Source organism: Pseudopipra pipra, chromosome 4, assembly GCF_036250125.1.
Source record: "Pseudopipra pipra isolate bDixPip1 chromosome 4, bDixPip1.hap1, whole genome shotgun sequence".
NCBI classification, from domain to species: Eukaryota; Metazoa; Chordata; class Aves; order Passeriformes; family Pipridae; genus Pseudopipra; species Pseudopipra pipra.
Genome location: NC_087552.1, coordinates 62,374,659 through 62,396,615, shown reverse-complemented (window position 1 = coordinate 62,396,615; position 21,957 = coordinate 62,374,659). Strand labels below are relative to the sequence as shown.

At 38.6% G+C, this 21,957-nt stretch overlaps 2 protein-coding genes across 4 annotated transcripts in view; one reads left to right on the top strand and one right to left on the bottom strand.

Annotated features, from left to right (window-relative positions):
* Positions 1–1,583: 1,583 nt before the first annotated feature.
* Positions 1,584–21,796, top strand: ZNF518B (zinc finger protein 518B). Of its 3 annotated transcripts, XM_064653227.1 has the most exons (3): positions 1,584–1,771; positions 2,121–2,201; positions 8,985–21,796. In XM_064653227.1, exon 3 carries the CDS (start codon positions 9,196–9,198, stop codon positions 12,424–12,426), a length of 3,231 nt encoding a protein of 1,076 aa, XP_064509297.1. In that variant the 5' UTR covers positions 1,584–1,771; positions 2,121–2,201; positions 8,985–9,195; the 3' UTR covers positions 12,427–21,796. The 3 variants fall into 3 exon arrangements, with proteins under 3 accessions (XP_064509297.1, XP_064509298.1, XP_064509296.1); XM_064653228.1 differs by lacking the exon at positions 2,121–2,201; XM_064653226.1 differs by lacking the exon at positions 1,584–1,771 and having other exon boundaries at positions 1,824–2,201.
* CLNK (cytokine dependent hematopoietic cell linker) overlaps positions 13,401–21,957 on the bottom strand; it is a 27,442-nt gene continuing 18,885 nt past the window's right edge. The window contains exons 13-14 of the mRNA XM_064653229.1: positions 21,692–21,847; positions 13,401–16,240 (exon numbers count right to left, since the gene is read on the bottom strand). Coding sequence (XP_064509299.1) covers positions 16,097–16,240; positions 21,692–21,847 — 300 coding nt within the window. The 3' untranslated portion in view covers positions 13,401–16,096. The remainder of the gene's footprint in view (positions 16,241–21,691; positions 21,848–21,957) is intronic.

Below are 21,957 nucleotides of genomic sequence, written 5' to 3'. Positions count from 1 at the left end.
CTGGCTTTATCTAGGTTGTCTATGAGTGTCCTTCATCCTTTGTGAACAGTTCTATGCTTCCAAGAAGCAAAGCCCTTATTTCCAGGGCTGGGCTGTCCTTTAGCTTGTATTACTTGAGTAAGAACAATACCAAAGACTCCACTAAAATTCCACTATCTCATTCTGTTGCACTGTATACTGTGAACTAATTCATAGTGACAAAGTGAATTCATAGTGACAATCATTTTCATATTATGAAGACTGATTGATACAATAGTTAGGGAAGTAAATTTTCATAACACTACATAATCACCTTTGCAGAATAGCTGTCACTAGTCAGTAAGTACAAAATTTCCCTGATATCTTTCATGACATCCACATACACAATTCCCAGATGTAACTGCTCACATTACAATGTACACTCATGGTTTTTAGCCCTTTGTTATATCAATAGTCATGTTTTTTTTCCAGACAGAAGCTTACTTAATTGTTCCTTATGTGAAAGTTGAGAGCAAAGTACCTTTGATCATCCTTTTTACCTTTCATTGAACCTTTTCCACTACTATTCTGTCTTTCCTGAGCTGAGGGAACTTAGAAACCCAAAGAGCTTTCAAGATGTGTAAATCATGAATTTACACAGCAGCATAAGGCTGCTTTGTTCTCTGTTCTTTTTCAAATCTCAGCATACAGGTTGATTTTATGAACTCTATTAAGCACTGAGGTGAGATTTTTAACAGAAACTTTTTGTGATTTTGCTCCTGCACAGTACTAGTCAGTTTAGAGTTCATAATTTTATATTTGAAGTTATGATGTTTTTCTTCACTGTGCATCACTTTTAGCCATCCGAAAATCTAACCACCATTTTACTTCCTAGTTATTCAGTTGCACGTCCTTCTGCAGATCTTTAGTGGGCTTCTGTCCTTAAGTCCCTGAGTAGCTCGGTACCATCAGAAGGCTGTCACTCGAGCGCCCAGCTCCTTTTCCAAGTCACTTGTACATTGAGCACGCCCAAGCAGAGACTGATATAGCAGCACACCCATTGTATCTATGCTACGAGGATGACACATTCACTTCTGCTCCCCGTGTTCCATCTTTATCCAGCTATTCTTGCGAAGATATTTGGTCTTATGCCATTACTGCTTAGTTGCTTTGACAGTCTTTGTCAAAAGCCTTCTAGAAATCCCAACAGGCTCTATCAGCCCGAAGACCTTCTTCACATGTTTAAAAATCTTCAGTAAACTAGTGTTCCCAACTCCTCCATTAAGAGTGTTTTCTTACACTACTAATCAAAAGATGTAACATACTCTGAGGGCGACATCACATTTTGGAACTAAAAAATTCATAGTTGAGAGGATTCTTTTTCTCCAGACTTCCCTCTCTGATAAGGTTAGCTGTCACCTGAAGTGACCGGGTGCGGGTGCTCAGGGCGGGCGCGGCCGCGCTCCCTGGTTCTCGGCGGAGCTCCGCGCTGGGTTCTCAATAGAACCCCGCGGCTCTCAGTAGAGCTCTACCCGGCGGTGCCCCGGCGGCGGGCGGGGCGGGCCGTGAGGTCAGTTCCGCCGCGGCGGTGGGCGGGGGCCGCGCGGGGCCGGGGCTGTGGCGGGGGGCTCGCCAGCGCGCCCGCCCTCCCGGGGTAAGTGCCGCAGGGCGGGGCGGCACCCGCGCAGGACGCGGGGCGGCGCTGCGCTGCTCGCGTGTGTCCGGAGACGAGGGGAGCGGCGGCGGCGGCTGGCGGGGTCTGCCCTGAGGGTGGCAGCGCTTTCTTTTTCCTCCTCGCCCTCTCCCGAGCCAGGTAAGGCGCCCCTGCCCCGGGCCAGCGGCTCCCGCCGCCGCCGCCGCCGCCGCCGCCCTGCCCGCTCGCACCGCGGTGCCGGCGGTGCTGCCCCCTGCGGGCCGGCGGCGGCGCTGCGGGGGCGCTGAGGGCGGAGGTTTGCGCGGCCCGCGGAGGGGCCGCACCGCCCGCACCGCCCGCAGCGCAGCGCCCGGCTCGGCCTCGGGACACGGGCAGCGAGCGAGCGAGGGAAGGAGAAAGCGAGGCCTCTGGAGAGGCGGCAGCACTGATGCGTGGGTGGGCTGGATGCCCAAGACAAGGAGATTTTTTTTTTTCTTGATGGTTTTTTTTGTCTCGTGGACGCCATCAGGCCGCTTTGGACTCGTCTGGACTAAGGCTGTTGTCCAGGTTTGTCGTCTTGGTCATCTTCCCGAAGAAAAGGAGCTCTCGGGTTAGTAATTGTATTCCTGAGCAAAATAGAACATCCTCTCTGTTGTGTGCAAATGAGGTTCTTTTGAATATTTGGGCGTAAGAGTCGCTTAATTAAATCTCACGTTGAGTTTTGTTGCAAGAGAATCTATCATTCAGAAGTATTACATTGGACACTTAAACATTTTGTATGTCTGAATTACCTTTTCTTTTAAATAGATGATCCAGTGTTATCATAGATGTAGCCAAGGTGTCCTACAATGTATATTTAATTAAAAAAAGTCTATTTTATGATTAGGAAAACCAATGGTGTTTTACAGGATTTTTCTAGCAGTCTGTTGTGCATTGTTACTGCAGTAGGTGGTTGCAGTCAAGGCCCTTTTCTTGCACATGCAGATAGGATGTGGCTAATCTTAGCAGGAATGAAATCTGTAGAAATTAGTTTTAACATCTGCATGAGTGCTTTGAGAACTGAGCACGGAGGGATATGTGCTTTTAATGACACTCTTCCCCCTCCACTCCCATTTTCTTCAGTGCCATACTTCCTTGCTGTATTGCTTACAGGCCTTAGAGCTTAGAGAAAAGCAGTGCTACATACTAGTCAGTATGCTCTGGATATACAGAAAGATTCTCAAAATGGTCGTGAATTGTGTGAAATGATGAAATGAGCAGCATAGATTTAAAAAGTTGGTCATAGATGTAATGATAAACAACTGTTTAAACATCTCTGAGCACTCTCTAGACTATTGCTTTTGATACGGTAGTTATTTGGAAATGCCTTGTTAAGCTTATTGCAGGAAGACCACCAAGCAGTTGAATGATATAATAGAAGTGGGTAGCTTTCAGATATGAATAAAGCTAGGCCTAGGTCCTAGAGCCACAGGGAAGCAGACCTCCATTTCAGTAGAATACTGCATAGTACATACATGTACTTGCCTTCATACAATGCCAATGAACGTCAGTAGATTGGACATTTTTTCACTTATGCTTTTGAAAAATAGTGTTTTAATCAATGTTTTGCATGACTTTATAGGTAGTAAACATTTTAAATGTAATCGATTTTTTTCTGTAGAGTGAAAGAACTGTGTATTTTATAATAAAAATGAGCTCTAAAAACTTGATGCATGGTCTTTGCTGTTCTTAATTCTCTGCATTGTCATTCTTCATTAATTTTGATTGAAAATCTTCACGTGAATTTCAGATACAAACCAAAAACTGTTATGACTGTGATTAGCTGTTACTGTGAAACAAAATGTCTTTTTAAGAAGGAATAATTGTAGACAAAATTTATGTGGTGTATTTGAATAGTTTGTTTTAACACAAAATTAATTATATTCATTAATACAATATGCAATACTTGAGTGAAACACTTTGTATCTCTCCCAGTCATTAGGCCTAAAATTAGTGACTGATAATTGGCAGCTTTGTAGTTGAGTCAGTAGAACAGTTAACTGCTTAACAGAGATAGTCAGTTGATGTTAAACGGCCAGTATATGGTGTGTATGCATATATAATTGCAAAATATAGAGAAGGTAGTTTTAAGCAAGCACAGAGATTTAAATTTTTCACGGGGACTCAAATTTTACATACTGCATCCTCTTGATACAGTCATGCACACGAGATGCATGCATACGTGTCTTCCAGTTTTGCTTAAACTTCTTTCTCCTAGGCATAACTTATATGGGCTTTTCACTACCAAAGCACACCTTGGTTGTTGGCTGCAGCCTGTGAACTTAGTATGTGAGAGGTGTGTGCTTTGCTGAAGTAAGGGCTCATTTGCTTGAACACATAGGATAAATGCTGTTCATCACACCCTTTTCATTGATAGCAGCACATAGTTTGAGCTAAAGGGAACTAAACCTCTGCAATATAAATGTTTTTCTTTGAAATGATGAACAAAGTGTTAATGTATTTGAAGTAAATAGAAATTTCCTGTCTGACAGGTCCACATCAGTAGTTCGTAATCTTCTGCAGAGGAAAAACCCTTCTACTGGATGAATTTGGCATAGTCAGGCTGCACAGGATGTTTCATCCTATTTTCCTTTGTTTTAATGGATCTTTTGAACCATTACATACATGTTATATCCACAGTTTGGAATACCTTTTGACTCCTGTGGATCTGTTAATCTCTGTGTGTTGAGCAGCACAGTTCAAGATATGCTAGCATTGTGTGAAAGGTAGGAATACTTCTTTTCATTGAATGCCTGAGTTTTTAATGTCACTGAATTTCAGGTGTTTGGTAAACGGAGTGAATGAGGAAGTTCGGTTTATCTTTTTTCTGCTGTCCTTTTTCCATGTGCCTCTAAATTTTTACTTCTTTATTTTCCTTTTTTAAAAAAAAAACAAACTAGGGCCTCTGGATTTTTTTTTTTTTTCATCTAATTCGAGTACTTTATTGTATTTCTGAGTATTTTTACATTTTTTTCTGAATCCATTACTGTAAAGATAATGACTGGAACTGATGTTAACACTCTTAGTGTCTCTTACTCCATTCTTCATCCATCCCGTTCCTATGTTCACCATTCACTCCTTGTAGACTTTCAGGTCTTCCTTTTATGATGTCTTTGGATTGGTCCGTGTGAACTGCACATGAAGAATCAAGTATCTATCTTTAAATTTTCTGAAATGTGTTTCTGCCAGCCCTTTAAACACCAAAACAAGTCTTAAGGGGAATTCCTCCCTCTCCTGCCCTCCCCCAGTGATATGGAGTGTATGTAATGTTCTCCTTGCTTTGTAAATTGATGATCTCAGTTTTTTGAAGTAACCAGAAAAAGCAAATTTATTTTTTTTAAAATATAAACATGAAATTACAATCTCATTTTGGCCTTGTTTTATTTAAAATAATGATAAATTGGACCTGTTTGTATCAAAACTTTTCTTATTAATTGTTCAGTGTTCAGGGTACATGGTGAATTACTAGCTAGGAAGACAGCAGAGATATTACTTTGGCATCAACTCATTATTCACTTCTTTTTCACCTTGTACTAGATCTGGCTGGGATGGAGTTAAAAAGCAGCCTGTACAGTGATGTGTTTTGGATCTGTGGCTAAAACAATGTTGATAACACACCAGTGTCTTGGTTATTGCTGAACAGTCTTTGTACAATATCGAGGTTTTCTTTTTCCCCTCTCTCTGCCTTTGCTGCAGTGAATAGGCATGGGGTGGGCCATAGATTGAGAGGGCACACAGCTGGGACAGCTGATTGGAACTGGTCAGGAGGATAGTCCATGTCACATAATGTCATGCTTAGCCAGGAAAACTGGAAGTAAAAGAAGGGGAGAGTGGGGTTGCCTTCCAGTGTGGCTGCTGCTTGGAGACTGGCTGGGCATTTGTCTGCTTGTGGAAGGTGGTGAGTGATTTCCCTTATGTCACTTCCCTGACTCTTTCCTTCTATTCAGCTGCCTTTGTCCTGACCCATAAACTTTCTTGTACTTTTTTGCTACTTCACTCTTCTTCGTACTCAGGAGATTGTGTGGCTGCTTGGCTGCTGGCTAGGATCAACCCACATGGAAGACAGTCACACACCAACACTTGAAGCCTGGATTCTAGCAACATGGTATTTGTCACAGGTCTGAATAAAAGCTTGGTTTTGGGGTTAAACCCTGACAAACCTAGTTGTTTTCACTTTCTTACATAAAGCTGTTTGAATTAGGAAAGTTTAGTAGGATTGCTAGCCTATTCTCTGAACTACCTCTATTCAATTTTTCTAGTGTCTTCTTGGACTGAGCAGCCCAGATCTCTCTGTTAAAGTGAAGTGTTCTTAAAATGCTGGACTGTGTTTCTTGTACTTCCCTGCCCTTTAAAGCATGTGGATTGTTTTTCATGTTGTCCCTTAAGATGAAGTTTACAATGTTAAAAAAATACAAGAAAATTCTCTGGATTTATAATACTTTTTTTTGTGGTTAAGCATGTTGGTGGCATAAAGTGCTCTATATGTAGCTTTTGATCAGTTCATATGGAAGGCAGTTTCAGTGTCAATGGATAGCTGTTAACAGCAAAAAAAAAGGCAAGTGCTGACCTAACGTCACCCTTTCCTTTCAAATGCAGTTTTAGTTCTTTCTTAAAGCTTATAGAAATGTGCAAAGCATCTTTGGTCTGGATATTGAGCTTATCAAGATCTCTTACCATCCTTCTCTTGAAGCAAAACAGTGGATCTCCTGAACACAGGCCTACCATCACACTTGTCTGTCAACGGGTTCATCTTAAGTCTAAAAAGTGGTAGTAGCAGAGGAAGAATGTTTCATATGAACTACACATTTGCTTTTTCTTTCCTTTTTAGAATCAGAATAATAGAGGGCATAATGTCACCCAGATTAGAATTGCTTAAAAAAAAAGTCTCCAGATCATGATACAGCAGTCGTGTATACTTTTCTCCTTCCTGCAAGGCTGCCATTGACTTCTTTTTCACATTTTTCATAAGTATTTTCACAGCTGTCTGCCTTGCACTGAGATGAGGTTACTACAGTCCTAGAACTACCTACTAAGGAGTTTTAGTGTGCAGCCATTCATCTTCTGAAGAGTGAAAAGCTCATTATGTTGTCCCTAACCAGTTTTCTATCTTATTTTTGCAGTTATTTGAAGTTGCATTCAGTATATACTTACTCTTCACAGAGCCCCATCTTTAGGGCAGCATTGCTATAGCAGTTAGGGATATTGGCAGATGGAGCACAGAAATATAGATTCACTTGATTGTTTGGGTTGGAAGGGACATTAAAGATCATCTAGTTCCAACCCCCCTGCTGTGGGTAGGGGCACCTTCCACTAGACCAGGTTGCTCAGGGGTCCATCCAATGTGGCCACAAACACCTCGAGGGATGGGGCATCCACAACTTCTGTGGGCAACCTGTCACAGTAAAGATTTTCTTCTTAATGTCTGATCTAAATCCACCCTCCTTCAGCTTGAGACCATTCCCCCTTGTCCTGTCACTACATACCCTTGTGAAAAGTCCCTCTCCAGCCTTCTTGAGAGCCTGCTTCAGGTACTGGAAGGGACTATAAGGACTCCCCAAAGCCTTCTCTTCTCCAGCTCTCAGCCTGCCTTCATAGGAGAGGTGTTCCTGCCCTGTGATCAACTTGGAACGATTCCAGAGGAGAGCCACTAAAAGGCCCACATCTTTCTTGTGTTGAGGGTCCCACATCTAGACTGTACTCCAGGTGGGGTCTCACAAGAGCAGAGTAGAGGGGCATAATCACCTCCCTCAACCTGCTGGCCACACTGCTTTTGATGCAACCCAGGATACAGTTGCTCTCTGGGCTGAGAGCACATAAAACGTGGGTGAAACTGTTTGGATGAGATGCTGGCTTCTATCAAGCCATTGGGGAGATCACAGGATCATTTAGGCTGGAACAGACCTCCAAGAGTTCAACCATTAACTCAGCACTGCCAAACCAACCTTTTCTCTAGGCTAAACACCCCCAGTTCTCTCAGCCACTCCTCATAAGACTTGTGCTCCAGACCCTCCACTAGCTTTGTTGCCCTTCTCTGGACATGCTCCAGTACCTCAATGTCTTTTCAGTACCATAGGGTAATTTCTTCATTAACATAGGATTATTGTCATGGAAAGCTACTTAAGTGATCTCAGCACTGTGCTTTTGGAGTCTAAATCAGGTCTTGATCTCTGTAGATAGACTTGATGAGGAACTGGATTTCAGAAGCAGAAGCCTTCTGTTGGATGTATTGAAAAGGCATCTAGAATTAACCTCATGAAATAGATTATTTCTGTTGTCTGTGGAATGCAGGTCTGTGCAATGCCATGTCTGTAATTAACTGTTAGAATAAGAAAGATGTTGAGTAGATTTTATTTGTTGGTGTTAGCTTTGGATTTTATTTTATATATGTCTCAAAAGCCTGATTTAGTTGTTTATTTTCCAAATAACAGTGGTCTCATAGTCTTGCCAAAAACTTAAAGGCTGAGATCTTGTTCCTGTTAAATGTAGTAAAGAGACAGTCAGAGTGCTGGAACTTGTGGGGCCAAATATACTGCACATGTTCATGTGGTGGTTTACAGCGATATTGCTGTTCTCCTTCTGCCTTATGTTGCATTGTCTATTTTGCTTGATTGACATTCTGTATTATCAGGATGCAATGAATTATTTATATGCTTGTCCACATATATAGAAGTGATTACACTGTGATATTAGTAGAAGAGAAAGTAATTAATTTTGCAGCCACAGATTGTTTTGACTTCATTACTTTGAGAACATGTGAATCATGAATCATATCTTCTTATGAATTGGCATTCAAGACTGTTTGGATCTGAAACATTGGCACTGATTAGAAAAGAACTTCCCTCTATATGTCAGGAATTTCTGTGCTAACTTAAAAGTCCTTATATTTAAAAACAAACAAATAGTTCTGTGTTTCTAGTAACCATTGTAACCATGTTCTGTTTCCCTGATGGGATTCACAAATGAGTGGCACTTGCACTGTTTCATAATATCTTGTCCTGAATCCAGAGCTGTACATGAACTGAAGTCAAACTCTGCTGCTCAGTTCTGCTGCCAAGTATCTTTCTTATTAGGTTTCTAAAAACGTTTCTTAAATGTAAAATTTTTCTTGACATGGGGGAAGTAGCACGAACTCTTTAGGTTTTGATACATAGCAGATAACTTATGTATTTATGAAATTTTTGAATAAGAGCAAATGTTAAAGGATTATTTGATTTGGTATTTTTTGCGTAGAGTTAATGGTGTATGTGCACTGTGTAATTCAGCTGTAGTCTGCTAATAGTTCACTTATTAGTTCATTGTATTTAAGTGATCACTGAATCCTAACTGACTTAATCTTCTGCTTTTTATTCTTTAGTGCTGCAAGTTGATTGACTAAAATTAAGAACATGGAATATAATACAGATGCAGTTGCTTGAACATGTTTCTTCCAAAGCATATATTCTGCAGATTGGCAGCCTGAATGATTGATTGATTGATAAGCAGCATATACAAGACTAATACCGAGAAAAAATTTTATCTGTTGCTGCTGTGTTTGATGAAACTGGTGCAGAGTCACGTCTTCTGAAATGCAGTTGAAAAAAATGAGGGAACTATTACCAAGATTGTACCCTGGCCAAGTTAATGATAGGAATAATTCCCTAACTACACCCCGAAAGCAATCTTCTGAGGATAAAACAAATCCATCAAATGGGGAGGATGACCAAAACTGTTGTTACCAAGGAACTGAGGCTGAGAACAATAAATTGTCACTGATAAGCTGTCTAAAATGCAGAAGTGTTCAGAAAATTTCAGTGCAAGATATAGAGAAGCATAAGAAGATTGGGTGGACTGAAGAAAAAAATTTCATCTGCAAGAAGTGTAGTCATATTACACCACCAGCTTTCCATTTTGTTCCCACAGGTGCCAATGCTGCAGACTTTAAAGAACGTGAAAGGAAAACCCCAAGTAAACCCCAGAAAACATTTAAAGTAAAAAATTTTCTGCCAGGTAAATACTACTGTGATAAATGTAGATTTTCAACAAAGGATCCTTTACAGTATAAGAAACACGTAGGGCAACATGAAGAAATTAAGTTTCTTTGTTCCCACTGTAGTTATGTATCCTACACCAAAGGAGAATTCCAGAGACATTTGGTGAAACACACTGGAACTTTCCCATATCAGTGTGAATACTGTGAATATGGTGCTGTTAGACATGACTATATAGTGAAACATACGAGAAGAGTACATGAAACACCCACAAAACGGCTGTCAAATACTCTCATAAAACACAAGCAAAAGAAGCCGAGTCAAAGCACTTTATGTAAAAAGCAGAAATACAATAAAATTCCTTTTCAGAATGAATTTTCGAATTTGTCTTCAAATATGGTTTGTGAGATTCCAGGTAAAGCAACTAAAACAGTCTGTTCATCTCATAATGTAGAATGTAGTGTGAATGCAGCGTCACTCCGGGACAAAACAGTGTTGGAGCCATCTGAAATGAGTGTATGTGAGAATCAAAGTGTGGAGGTTGAGGTTTATTCTCCAAAAACAGAGCCTTTACAGCCTGGGATGCCTTTAACAGTAATTGCGCCGTCTGAACTTGTAGTTCCTTCTAACTGTTTAGCTCAGATAGTAGAGATTAAAATAGTGAATGGAGCACAACAGCTGGTTCTTAAACTAATTCCTATGAAAGACGCAACTTACAAACCTGTGAACTGTGCTGAAGTGGAACTTGAGAGTCAAGGTATAGAACGATCTACAGAAGGAAAAAAACCATCATCTGTGTCTCAAAATGACTTACTAACCATGGAAGTGAATGTAGACAAATCATCCAGTGTCAGTAACCAGCTTAATTTGGATAGTACGTATGACAAGAATTCTGAATGTCTTTGTGCTTCTGATTCTCAACTCTCAACCTGTAGCTCTGTATCTATACAGAGAGAAGATGCATCAAAATTATGCTTTCATTTGGTGAAAGGTGTTGATGTCCATTCAGGTGTTATAAAACTTTGTTCTCCTTCTCTGGTAATGAACAGTACTGAAAAAAAAAGTGATCTTAAGTCCTCAAGGTGGGAAGTAGATGGAAAAAGTAATTTCCACTGTGATTTGTATCATTATGAAGAAGCTGAGGATATACACCTGCAAAAATATGCTTCTATTTCTGAAGATAAAGGTTCCAAGAACATTTCATTAGAGGCTGCTAAGGAGAGCAGAAATTATTCTGCAGTCCTAAAAGAAAAGTATTCATTGCCTGTGAAAAGGGATGACAAAGAATGTAAGAGTCTGCCAGTCAGCTCTACAGAAGCACATTTAGCTGGTATGGGTTTTGATAAAAAATGTGTTACATCTTCTGAGGCAGGAAAAAAATTTCACATCACTAAAGCTCCACCTTTTGAGGATATAACTTTTGGCTTTAGCAAAGTAAAGAGAGCTGAAACCATAAGTCAAAAGAACAGTTGTCTTCTGGAATCACTAGAACTACAGAAGATGAAAAATAAAGGCAGTACTTCTGAAGGACCTGTTATTTCATCTGTATTTTCCCTTAGCTCTGGGGCTGAAAACGTTCCAGAGGATGTCAGATGGGTTGACAAAACACGCAGTAAGAAGTCAGCAACATTGCTGTGTAGAAAGATTGCTCAGCTCATGTCTGAATCTAACGTGAAATCCCTGCCTTTGAGATGTCAGACTTCTCGTAAGAAGGTGCTTTTGCCTCAAGAAAGTTCAGCAAGTTGTGAGAGAGTTGTATGTGCCACTGAAGTGGAACAACCTGTAACTCAAGAGCATGGTGGAAACAGTGTGATTAGTAGCAAAGAACACAGTGAAGATCGGCTATTCACATTTGCAAGAACATCTAAAAACAGGGTGACTAAAAATTCCCATGTTGCTACTCCCGTATTTATCCCCAAAGGGACAATGCTGAGAGTGCTGAATGCTACTAGCAGTCAAAACTCAGCTGGAATAGAAAACAGTGGTGAAACATCAGCTCCTTCTGTGTATTGCAATGAAATGTTTCTGCCTCGCCCGGTCCCTGTCAGTGTTTCTGAGACACTTAGTGATAATTTGCCATGTTTGCCTAATCAGAGTGAACCAAATGCCGAGTCCCGAAGTATATCGCTCAGACAAAGACCAAAGCGAGAGGCAAGTGTTAAAAATAGTAGCAAACAAACTGGGGTACCATTTCAGAAAAGCAGTGATATGAGCAAGCCAAGCAAGCCCTATTCAAAAAGTCAATTAAGTCTCAAAAATAAGGCAAAACAAGCAAGCTTCAGAGAACTTCCTAAGAGGAAAACAAGAACTCAGTTGGAAACCACTTCAAGTTCTGACATGTCGTACCTGTTGACAGCACGACGTCTTCGGCTTGTCCCTCTGAAAATGAATCAGTTGATAAAATGCCCTCGTCGTAACCAGCCAGTTGTGGTACTAAACCATCCTGATGTTGATTCACCAGAGATAATTAATGTCATGAAGACTATCAACAAGTATAAAGGTCAAGTCCTGAAAGTAGTTCTGTCAGAAAGGACAAGTAGTTGTCTTGGTGTCAAACGTTATCGAAAGCGTCTTACTCTTCAGAATGTTGAGATAGGAAACCAAACAAAAAAGCAGAGTATGCTAAAAATGAAGCTGAAAAAGACCCATAAAAACAACTACCAGGTGGTGGAAACCTCACCACCTGAAACACTTCGGTGTCTGTTTAAGTGTTGGTTTTGTGGAAGAGTATATATGGACCAAGAAGAATGGATAAGTCATGGACAAAGGCACTTAATAGAGGCAACCAAGGGTTGGGATGTTCTTTCTCTTCAAGCAAAAAACCATTAAGTGAGAGACTAGCGGAGGTTTCCCCTCTTGTTTTTAATGAGTGCCACTAACATGCTCGGGATGGAGGATTGGAATAACTGCTTTATTTTGCCAAAAGATCTCTGCTGTTAGCAAAGTGGAAGAAGAGAGCAGAATTAGAGAGAGAGAGAGAGAGAGAGAGAGAGAAGCCGATAGCAAGGATTAAGTACTGCTTTGCACTCTCATGCTTGAAATTTGTATTGGAGTTCAATTTCATCTGTTCCACGGGAGAAATGTGAAAAAGATTTGCTATGCAAACATCTTTCTACTTACCCTAGGATACTGTGCTGTAACTGGTTTGTGCTAGGTCTCTGTGGATTAAAGTCTTAGATGGTGAGATCTTTGTAAATTTCCCAAATCTTTGTTCGCGAAACCTAGCCATGATAATAGGATTTAGTTTGCTTTATTACAGCATGGTGTGTCAGAGATCGAGCACATGTATACTGAAAAGCACCTTTGGTCCTCCGTGGACAGCAAGTGTATATCATAGGTTTTAGTGGCAAACTAAGCACTATCCATAAAAAGTAAAAGTTAAATGCAAGTGCTCTGTTTCAGTGGAGTAAAAACACTTCTGCTGACTTCAGAGGAGATACAAGGGTGTAAGTGAAAAATCTGTGGAATCAGTTACTCCCCACTAGGTCAGATAGCACTAATAAGTTTAATTTTGTTTAGTACTTAGACTTTACTTAGCCTGTATTGTGTAGATGTGAAAGAACAGACAGGTCAGGTGTCTGTACCATCAAGCCAGATATACAATCAGGCTTGAGTTGATAGGAACAAGAAGCACTTCTCTATGGCCTGTAGGCTGTTCTGAAATAGTAATAGCCAAACATAAACCCTCTACGACCATGTGTGTGATAGAATATTTACAGAACTCAGCATTTGGTTAGAACTCTAGTTAGTGAGCTTATTTACAGAGGAACTTGCTGAAGATAAAGACTTTTCAAAATGAAAAGCCACGTTGCACAGTTTTATTTTGACAGTGTTGAATCAGATTTTCAGTGCAATCTTTCATCATTCTTAAGAATTTAGATGTTAGAATATATTTTTTGTAAGCCTCAAATTCATACAAGCATGTGCCTAGTTATAGATTATGTCTAACATGTACCTACTGACTTCAGTACAGTGTGAACATTGCTCAGTTTCTTAAATTTCTAAATCAGGGCCAAATTTCAAGTTTTAGTAAAGAAGAGGGAAGAATGACACTGAAGTCTACTGTTTCTGGACGTGTACTATAGATGTTTCTCTTCATCTTGTCAATTTTAAATAAATTTAGAATCATATAGAATGAAATATATTGAAGCACATACAATTAAAATAACTTCTTACAGTTTTAGGGATAAGAAAATCAATACTGACTCTAATGCTGGATGTGTGTTCTATGTTTGAACTGGGACTTCTCTTGAAAAACTGGTAGTCCCTGACTCTTTCCACTGTTGGTGCATTTTTGTAAACAGTTTAAGCTGGGAATATTTTTTTTATATACTCCAGCAGATTATACATTGTTTTGATAAAGTATTTGTCATGTCTGCATTGAAATGTAAATATTTTAAAACTACATTTGACTGAGGTTTATTTTCAAAACCACTTATTGCTTTCCCATAATTTTGCAATACAGTGTTAAAATCCTTCAGACAGTTGGTGCTTTAAGTCAGATCTTTTTTGTCATGTACACATTGAAAATTTTTGTATCATTTGTATCAGACTAACCTATTCCACAGAACAAACTTTGTTTTGCCTGTTTTGTCAATAATAAGGAAATGACAGTTCTCATTTTGTATTCAAATGGAATTATATTTTTTTAGATGGGTACACTAGAGGGTTTTTTTTTCACTTCATATACTTTGATGCCAAACCTAACAGTGCTCTTTGCATTTTCAATAGTGAGAATAGTTTCCATTTTAAAATTCTGGCATATCATGTACAATAAATACTGAAATGGTTAACATAAAAAACCCCACAAACTCCTTCAGTCCAGGTTACTGTTTGAATTAATTTTGTTTCTGTAGAAGCTACTAAATAAATAGTTTTGAATTTGCTTTGTAAGAGTTGTCACTGGCGAAATTAAAACATTGCTTGTGAAAGTTGTACTGGGGAGCGGTGGGGGAGGTGTTGCTGCTCAGCTTTAAAAGCTCTGGGTGGATTAAGTATACAAGTAATGCTTGTCTTCGTCTGTAAGCAAGTTTACTGTTTACTTGAGTAAAAATCTGCAAAACTTGATATGTCACTGCCATAACCTGCTATCTGAATTGTTGAGATGTGGGGGTTTTATGGTTCTTAATTAGGAATTTTGTTTTGTTTTTTAACATGGAAGTCTTTTGTAAGTTAAATTGTATTGTGGCTATGAAATTCTTAAAGCAGGTTACATCATGTTTCTTTTTCTTTTTATGAGCTCTGCTAAACTCTACTTTTAGCAGCTTCTGTTTTGTTAATTTTATTCTTATTAGAAAATGTTATGTCAGAGTAATTTCCTTTGATTTTAACAGGTTCATCAGCTTGAGAGAAATAATTACAGTGAATGTTCTCTTGCATTTTGATGCAGAATCGAGAAATAAAAATGTGTCAAAAAAATAACAACCTAAATTTTTTTAGAGCTGGTTTGTGCCACCTACTACGTCATAAATTGGGTTGGAATGTTGTGGTTTTGGGCCTGAGTGTTTTTATTCTTGTTCCTATTCTTAAGGATAAAGTAACTGAGGTTACTTTTTTGTATATTCCAATTACCTAGCCAAACTTTCTGAGTGTGCTTAGAAAGGAAGACTATGGATGCTATGCAGAAAAAAAATCTGAAGTTTGCCTTTCATATACATATGGAATTTAGTTAGGGCTTCCAAAACTCAGATTGTAGGAATAAGTATTACGCTATTTTTTTGCTGGAAAAAAATCACATTCTCATGTTCTTTGATACACACTGGAGCATGTTTTCTTGCTGAGTTTGAAGCACATCTACTGTTCCTATTGATTTTTATCTCTATATTTGCACATAGTATGAATCCAAAGTGACTGCGTAATTGTTCTACTTATGTAAGTGTTTGAAGGCTCAGGGATGGAATACAAGTATCTGCTACGCAAGTTAAAGAGTAAGTGTTAGCTGTAATTATGTAAATTCTATTACTTAACCATCTTTATAATCTGCTCCAATACCTATGAGCAGCAGCTAACACTCGCTGCCTTCAGTGCTGGCTGAGCACAGCTTGTTGTTGAGCAAACATACGCACACCACATGAAATTGTTAGACAGTGAGAGCTCTGGCATGTAGCATTTCATGTGTATTTTTAAAAATAAGAATATTTTTTTTTATATGACTGTGATATGCTTTATTAGCTTTTGCTACTTAGTGGAGTTTCCATGACATTTAAATGAGCAAGGGTGAGTTTGGTTTCCATCTTACGGTAGAAGGTAAAGTGCAAGATAAGCAAATTGGTCCATCGTTGTCAGGATACCAGGAGTTGGTTTCAGCACTTCTCTGTGAATTAATACGTTGACATACACTTTACCTGTATCCTCAAAGTTAGATTGCAACAATCCAAAAATGGAGTAGATCTGTAGAATGCTACGTATTATGGGGAGCTCCTCGCTCAAAAGGCTAATCTGATTTTTGAGACATTTAAATAACTGTTCTGTTTACATCTGTACAAATGAATCTGCGATGTTAAGGCAGAAAACATCTGCGTGACTTGAATGGATGTGTGAGGTAGCATTGTTCTCTGTGAGTTCCTGACTGATCCTTTCCGTCAATGAGTTTTATGGGAACATGTTTGTAGAATTCAATGATCTCTTCCACAGAATTAAATTTCTGGGGGGGGGAAAAAATAGTAATCAGTGACTGAAAATACAATTGCTGTATGGTTTAATCTATAATATTAAAAGACTGTTAATTGACAGTATTAAAAATAGGTAGTATTTTGCATAGAATTATGATTAGATGGAAGTGATTATAAAAGGAAAAGTACCATATTTTGATCCTCTTATTTCCTTTGTGTGTCTCTGTCTTGTGTAGGAGAAAGTAGCTGGCTGCTTAGGGCAAAAAGGGAGCATATCTAAGCTCTGATAATGCAATATCACCTATAAAAGTTTGTGATGCCAGGTGTGATGACAGATGTTGAAATGACAAAATAACTATAAATCATCACTAATTTTTGCTGGCAAAAGTTGCACTTAATTAGCAGTACATAATACTTTACGCTGCAAGTTTCATTATTAAATGTAACCTTTTCCCCCCCATTCAGTTTCTTGAGAAAGTTGCTGTAAAAGTGTGGAACAAGGAGCATCCCAGCAGAGTAGTAGTCTTGTTCTCTTGTGCTCAAAACAAAGACAACCTCCAAGCACATTACTAAAGTGATAAAGGTGTGGTTTAAGATTGCTGACTTGATTAAACAGCAACAAAAAGCTATCCAAGGTGTCTATTCTCATCTGTCCTAGTGAAGGCATCTTAATCCTCCCAATCCACTGGTTAGCAGTCCTTCAGTTTAAGTAGTTCTCTTCCCTATGTGTAACTTCTAAGCTCTCATCACACCACGAAGCTCTCACCATATTACTGTTTTTCCTCTTGGTCTATTCCTTGGACTCATTGGTATTAAATCACTAGAACTGCACACAGTAATGCAAGCTTACTTTGACATTAATACTTATCATGTATTTATGTAACATTTACTGTGAGTGTGAACCTTCATTGTACACCTGGTGGTATCTTGTCATAGCTTCTCTCATCCCCACCTGTTTCACACCTAGATTATAACAGCAGAATCTGATTAAATATGTGATTTGGTGAAACTGTTTCTGTATTAAGATGAAAGCCATTGTGCTAATTTTTTTAGGGTTTTTTTGATAATTTTTACTTGTATGCATTTGTTCTACTTTGCTGTCTTGTCTTTGTTTATGTTCAAAGTCCCTGTTGCTACTGAAAATCCAGGCAAAAACTGTGGTTTGTATTTCATACCATAACAAAGTAACCCTTACTTTTTTTATTCTAAACATTTTGTGAGCACCAATTCTTTTCCTGCTTTCTAATGCTTTTTCGTTGGTTGGGAGGTTAAAAAGTCTTACTGTAATTGTTCACCTGCTTTGGAAATTTAACTAGGCTAATGTCACATTATTCATTGCTGTACCTTTAAGCTGTAGTTCTTTGGTAATGAGGAAAAATGTTTCAGATGTTACTTAGGTATTTTTTTCTATTTTATTTCATGCTCTACTCTTATTTGAATTAATGAATTTTAATATATTAAGCTCTGAGTTTCTTTATGTCTGCTAGAACATGAAGTTGACTTAGACACTATAGTGATGAGGTCTAGAATTTTATGTCCTCAGATCTTTTAATGGAACTCCCCCCCCACTTCGTTAGGTGTAAAGACACCTAAAGACATAGAGATGAAGAAAACTCAGTACTTGATTTGTTTCCCTTCACTGTGTGAAGAAACTCAAGCAATCTCTACTGTCATAGGAATGTCTATCTGCTGGTCTCCAGACTGTTCTGGAGAGATGGGAATAGGGTCTCAAGGATTGCTCATGAAAGATATAGTTTTGAATTGTGTTAGGGTGGTGGCAGGACTCTGGGCTCTGTCACACAGCCTGAATGAGACTGTTCATCCTTGAGCTGTCATTTAAGCTGTGGACAAGATGTTTACCTTGTAAATATCTTTCTCATTTGGAAGTATTGGCTGTTTGCTGTGCTTGTTCTCCTGGCAGTAACTTTTGACATAACACTGTCAGTGGAAGGCATCATGGAAGTGCTCCCTAATCTACTCAGATGAGGCAGGCCAGTTTGATGGCTGGTGAAGGTAGGTGGAACTAATACATTTGACTCACATAGAAATAAACTGACTGAAATGATGTAGCTGGTATGACTGATAGTTTGGAGATGAAAGTTAGCTGCAAATGGAGTGGTGAGAATGGAGAAAATATCTCTGGCCAGAACAGGGAGATCCAGAGATCTACAGCAGGCCATCACTAAGCTTCTTTGTAAAATAGGCATGGAGTTGAAGAGAAGCCTACTTCTGCCTTTGATTTTTAGTTACTGAATTGGGAGTTGAGCCTGGTGCTGCAGACACGCTAAACCCCTGTATTTTGTGTGCAGCAGATCTAGTTTTGCAAAGGAGATAAGAAATATATTTAAATTTTGTGTCATTATCATCTTTATATGTGATCAAGGTTTGTATTTTTTCATCTTCAAAAGAGTTGTGCACATGAAAAGAGGCAGTAGTACAGGATCTCTGAGTCTTTACTAGTGAAACTGTCTGGCATAGAGAAAGGCAATATCCAAGTAAATGGTGCTCAGGACAGCTATTTTGAATGTAAATGCCTAAATTCTATGTATGCCTCCTTTGGGGATCTGATCTTTATAGCTTTATATGATTTGGCCTTTAGTAAGCTCAGTATAATATATTAAATATGTATTTAGGTGTGAACATCTGTGGCTAAATTGCTAGCAAAAGATGTACCTTCACCAAGAGAGTTAGTGGTGGATTGTTCCCCCCACCATCCCTACTTGTATTCATTATATTAGAATTTGATACTAATTTAGCTGCGTGGAACTTCAGTTACTTCAAACATAAAAATCTGATCATCAACCCCTCTTCCCCCCTCTTCAAGGCCTTATAGGGCTACATCAGAGCTAATGATAGAAGTACTCATGAGAGTTGAATTAAATAAGTTTTAAAAGTAATTGTTAATTGAAAATCTTATTCGATGATACAATGCGTTAACAACTTGTAAACTGTATGTGAAAAATCAAAAGTTGCAGTAGTATAGGGAAAACTTTGAACAATTATATTTACATATAAAAAAAGCATCTTTTTAATGGATGAAAGTAGACTAATTTGAAAGTGAAAACACACTGCAGAAAATCTATTAAGACTGAACCTCTGAACAAAATCACCAACTGGGGAGAAATGTAGTAGGTCTGCACCTGTTTGCTGGTGTTCAGATTTCTTTCTCTTTGGCAGGTGAAGAGGGAATATTCAGCTAATCTAGATAGAGCAGCTGGTCTGGCTGCACTGTGCTGTGCAAAATGTGGTGTAACAAAGGGTATCCCTGCTGAGGGACAATGCAGAGTGCTCTGGAAAGCATTTTAACAGGCACTGGAAAATTACAGGCAGCAATTTGCTGTAATTCACCGCCCTACAAAGTGTTTTCACCCTCCTGAGAAAAGAACCTCAGACGAGCTGCAGAAGTTGAGATGAGAGTTTTCAAGAAAGAGCATTTTTAGGGAATCCCTTGAGACTGCCTGAAATGGAAGAAGCTCTTCTGAGCAATGTTGGTGCCACTGATTGTTCATTACTGCCCATGTGCCTTGTACCCAGTTCTGTTTTCACGTCTTGCTGCTGAGCATAATACACAGGAGTAGGAGATTGCCATGTCTGTCATTCTTTGGTACAACACTTAATTAACTGACTAGCAACACGATTCTGGAATTTTTCTGTTGTACTTGAAGTACAGGAGGATTTCTGAGTTAAAGAGAAACAGTACTTAAAAAAGAAGGCCTAAGGTAAGGTGCCGTGATTATGGATTTGACCTGGTAGAGCCAAGTCTTGATTGTTAGCTAGGTGCTTGGAATCCTTATTCTGCAATTTTTACTTTCCAATTTGACTGTTTTCATTCCAGACCCACTCTTAAGATATGTTCTGTCTGTGCAGAAGTTGGAACAAACAACAGACATATATTTTGGTATTTCCTGAGATGGGAGGGATTGTGTTCTCCTTCCTTTTAGTTCAGTAAAAATTGTTCATGTACTGTTCAAGTAATTTTCTAGTTGCTTTAATTGTTAAAGCTGTTAACATGATGAAAATTTAGCTTTATGTCTTTATTCTGTAGTCTACCATACACATACTACCTTATGCTGCAGTGTGCCATATTTCAGTTGTTTCTGATCTGAGCCAGGAAGATTAAACAATATAAGAACCATGGAAAACTAAACTTGCTTTCTCCTAAATCATACTTAAACTCCAGGAAATCTTCTGTGAGGTACAGTTCAGAAATGCAGTCAGTCCTTTACAGAAGACTGATGGTCACTACAGCAGCACCAGGACAATGGTACCTGCAGTACAATTCTCGATTTGTGCTACAGTTCAGCTTCCCAAAGTGTTTAAATGTGCTTGAATAATGAAGGATTTTCTCTCGCCCCTCATCATTAAACCAATGTTCCTGAAGAACAACCTGCCAGTAAACCTTGTCCCTCTTGTGAAAGCTCATAAATCCTATCCCATGTTTTCTAATAAGAATTCTAATATAAATTCTAAACCTGTCAAATGGTTGAAGTTGGCTTCGGTCACTTGTGACTTCAGGTTTTTTTAAGTCTCTCTATGCAAAAGGTAAGTTTTGAGAAGTATTGATGTGCATGGAAAGGGCATAATTGAAGATTTAGCTACAGAGGCTTTGCTGCTTAACCTGAGTTAGATTTGTTAGTCATTTACATAGCTGATAACACATAGGAGGTTGTTGCTTTGTTTTTTTGCTCTGCAGCTGAGCATTCTTGAAGTTTTAGGATTTTTTTTTTTTTGCACATATCACATTTTTATAGAGATGACTTTCAGGTTTAATGTTTTATTTTTTCTTTTGTTAAAGAAAAGCAGATACAGTGTTACTTAACAATATAGGTGGAATAGGAATTAGACTCCTATCATGACTATAATTGAATTATGTGAAAAAGCATTGCTAATCTAAAGGGATTTTCTAATTGAAATTTAACAATGTCTGAAAGACTGATTGCTGGGGACCCACATGATTTAATTGCTTCTGAATATCCATGACAACTGTTGTCCCATTGCCTCATTAAAAAAAAAAATTCTCCTTTTGCTGTATGAGGCACAGACAACAAGAGACGTTAAACAGCAAAAGCAGCACCAGGCCCTGCTGTCAGATATGTGAAGTTGTATGTATTTGAAAATGTTTGCTTATATTATCACAAGTTTAAAAATGTGCTAAAATAATATGTATACTTGAAAAGATAGAACTTTTCTTTCCCTTTTACTTTGCAGGTGTTACTTACAGTAGATAGAAGTATTGTAAGTACTTAGGAAAGTTTTACATTGATGTAAATCTGAATTTGAGTATGGTATGTAAAATTTGGTTTTAAATTATTATGTAAGCTGCTTGAAAATTTGAGACATTTGAAATGAGAGTATTGTAAAAGAAGCTAATGAAACAGCAAGTTCATTATGTGGGAGAGTTTGTAACTAATATTTAGTGTTAAGAACTTGTGAAGTGCAACATAAAAGCTATAGACTGTAACAGCAGATGGGATTTTACTTACACCATCTCCTCTGAGACCTGTTCCCAGTGCATATTGTTGGCTTTCTTCCAGAAAACGTACTTTAATGTTGTATACTCTTCTTCCATAATAAACAACCAAAACATATGGTTCAGCCTTTGATTTCTTTGAACAATCTCTAACCAAGAATGTCTCATCCTGTATGATACAGATTTAAATTACAGATTGTATGGTTAGTTCACAACAAGACTTGTAAGCCATTATGGACAATTTACAGAAATTTTCCCCCAAGAGTTTATACCCCAGGT

Excerpts from the sequence above, each read along its gene's own strand:
- ZNF518B (XM_064653228.1), top strand. The coding sequence starts at position 9,196 with ATGCAGTTGAAAAAAATGAGGGAACTATTACCAAGATTGTACCCTGGC.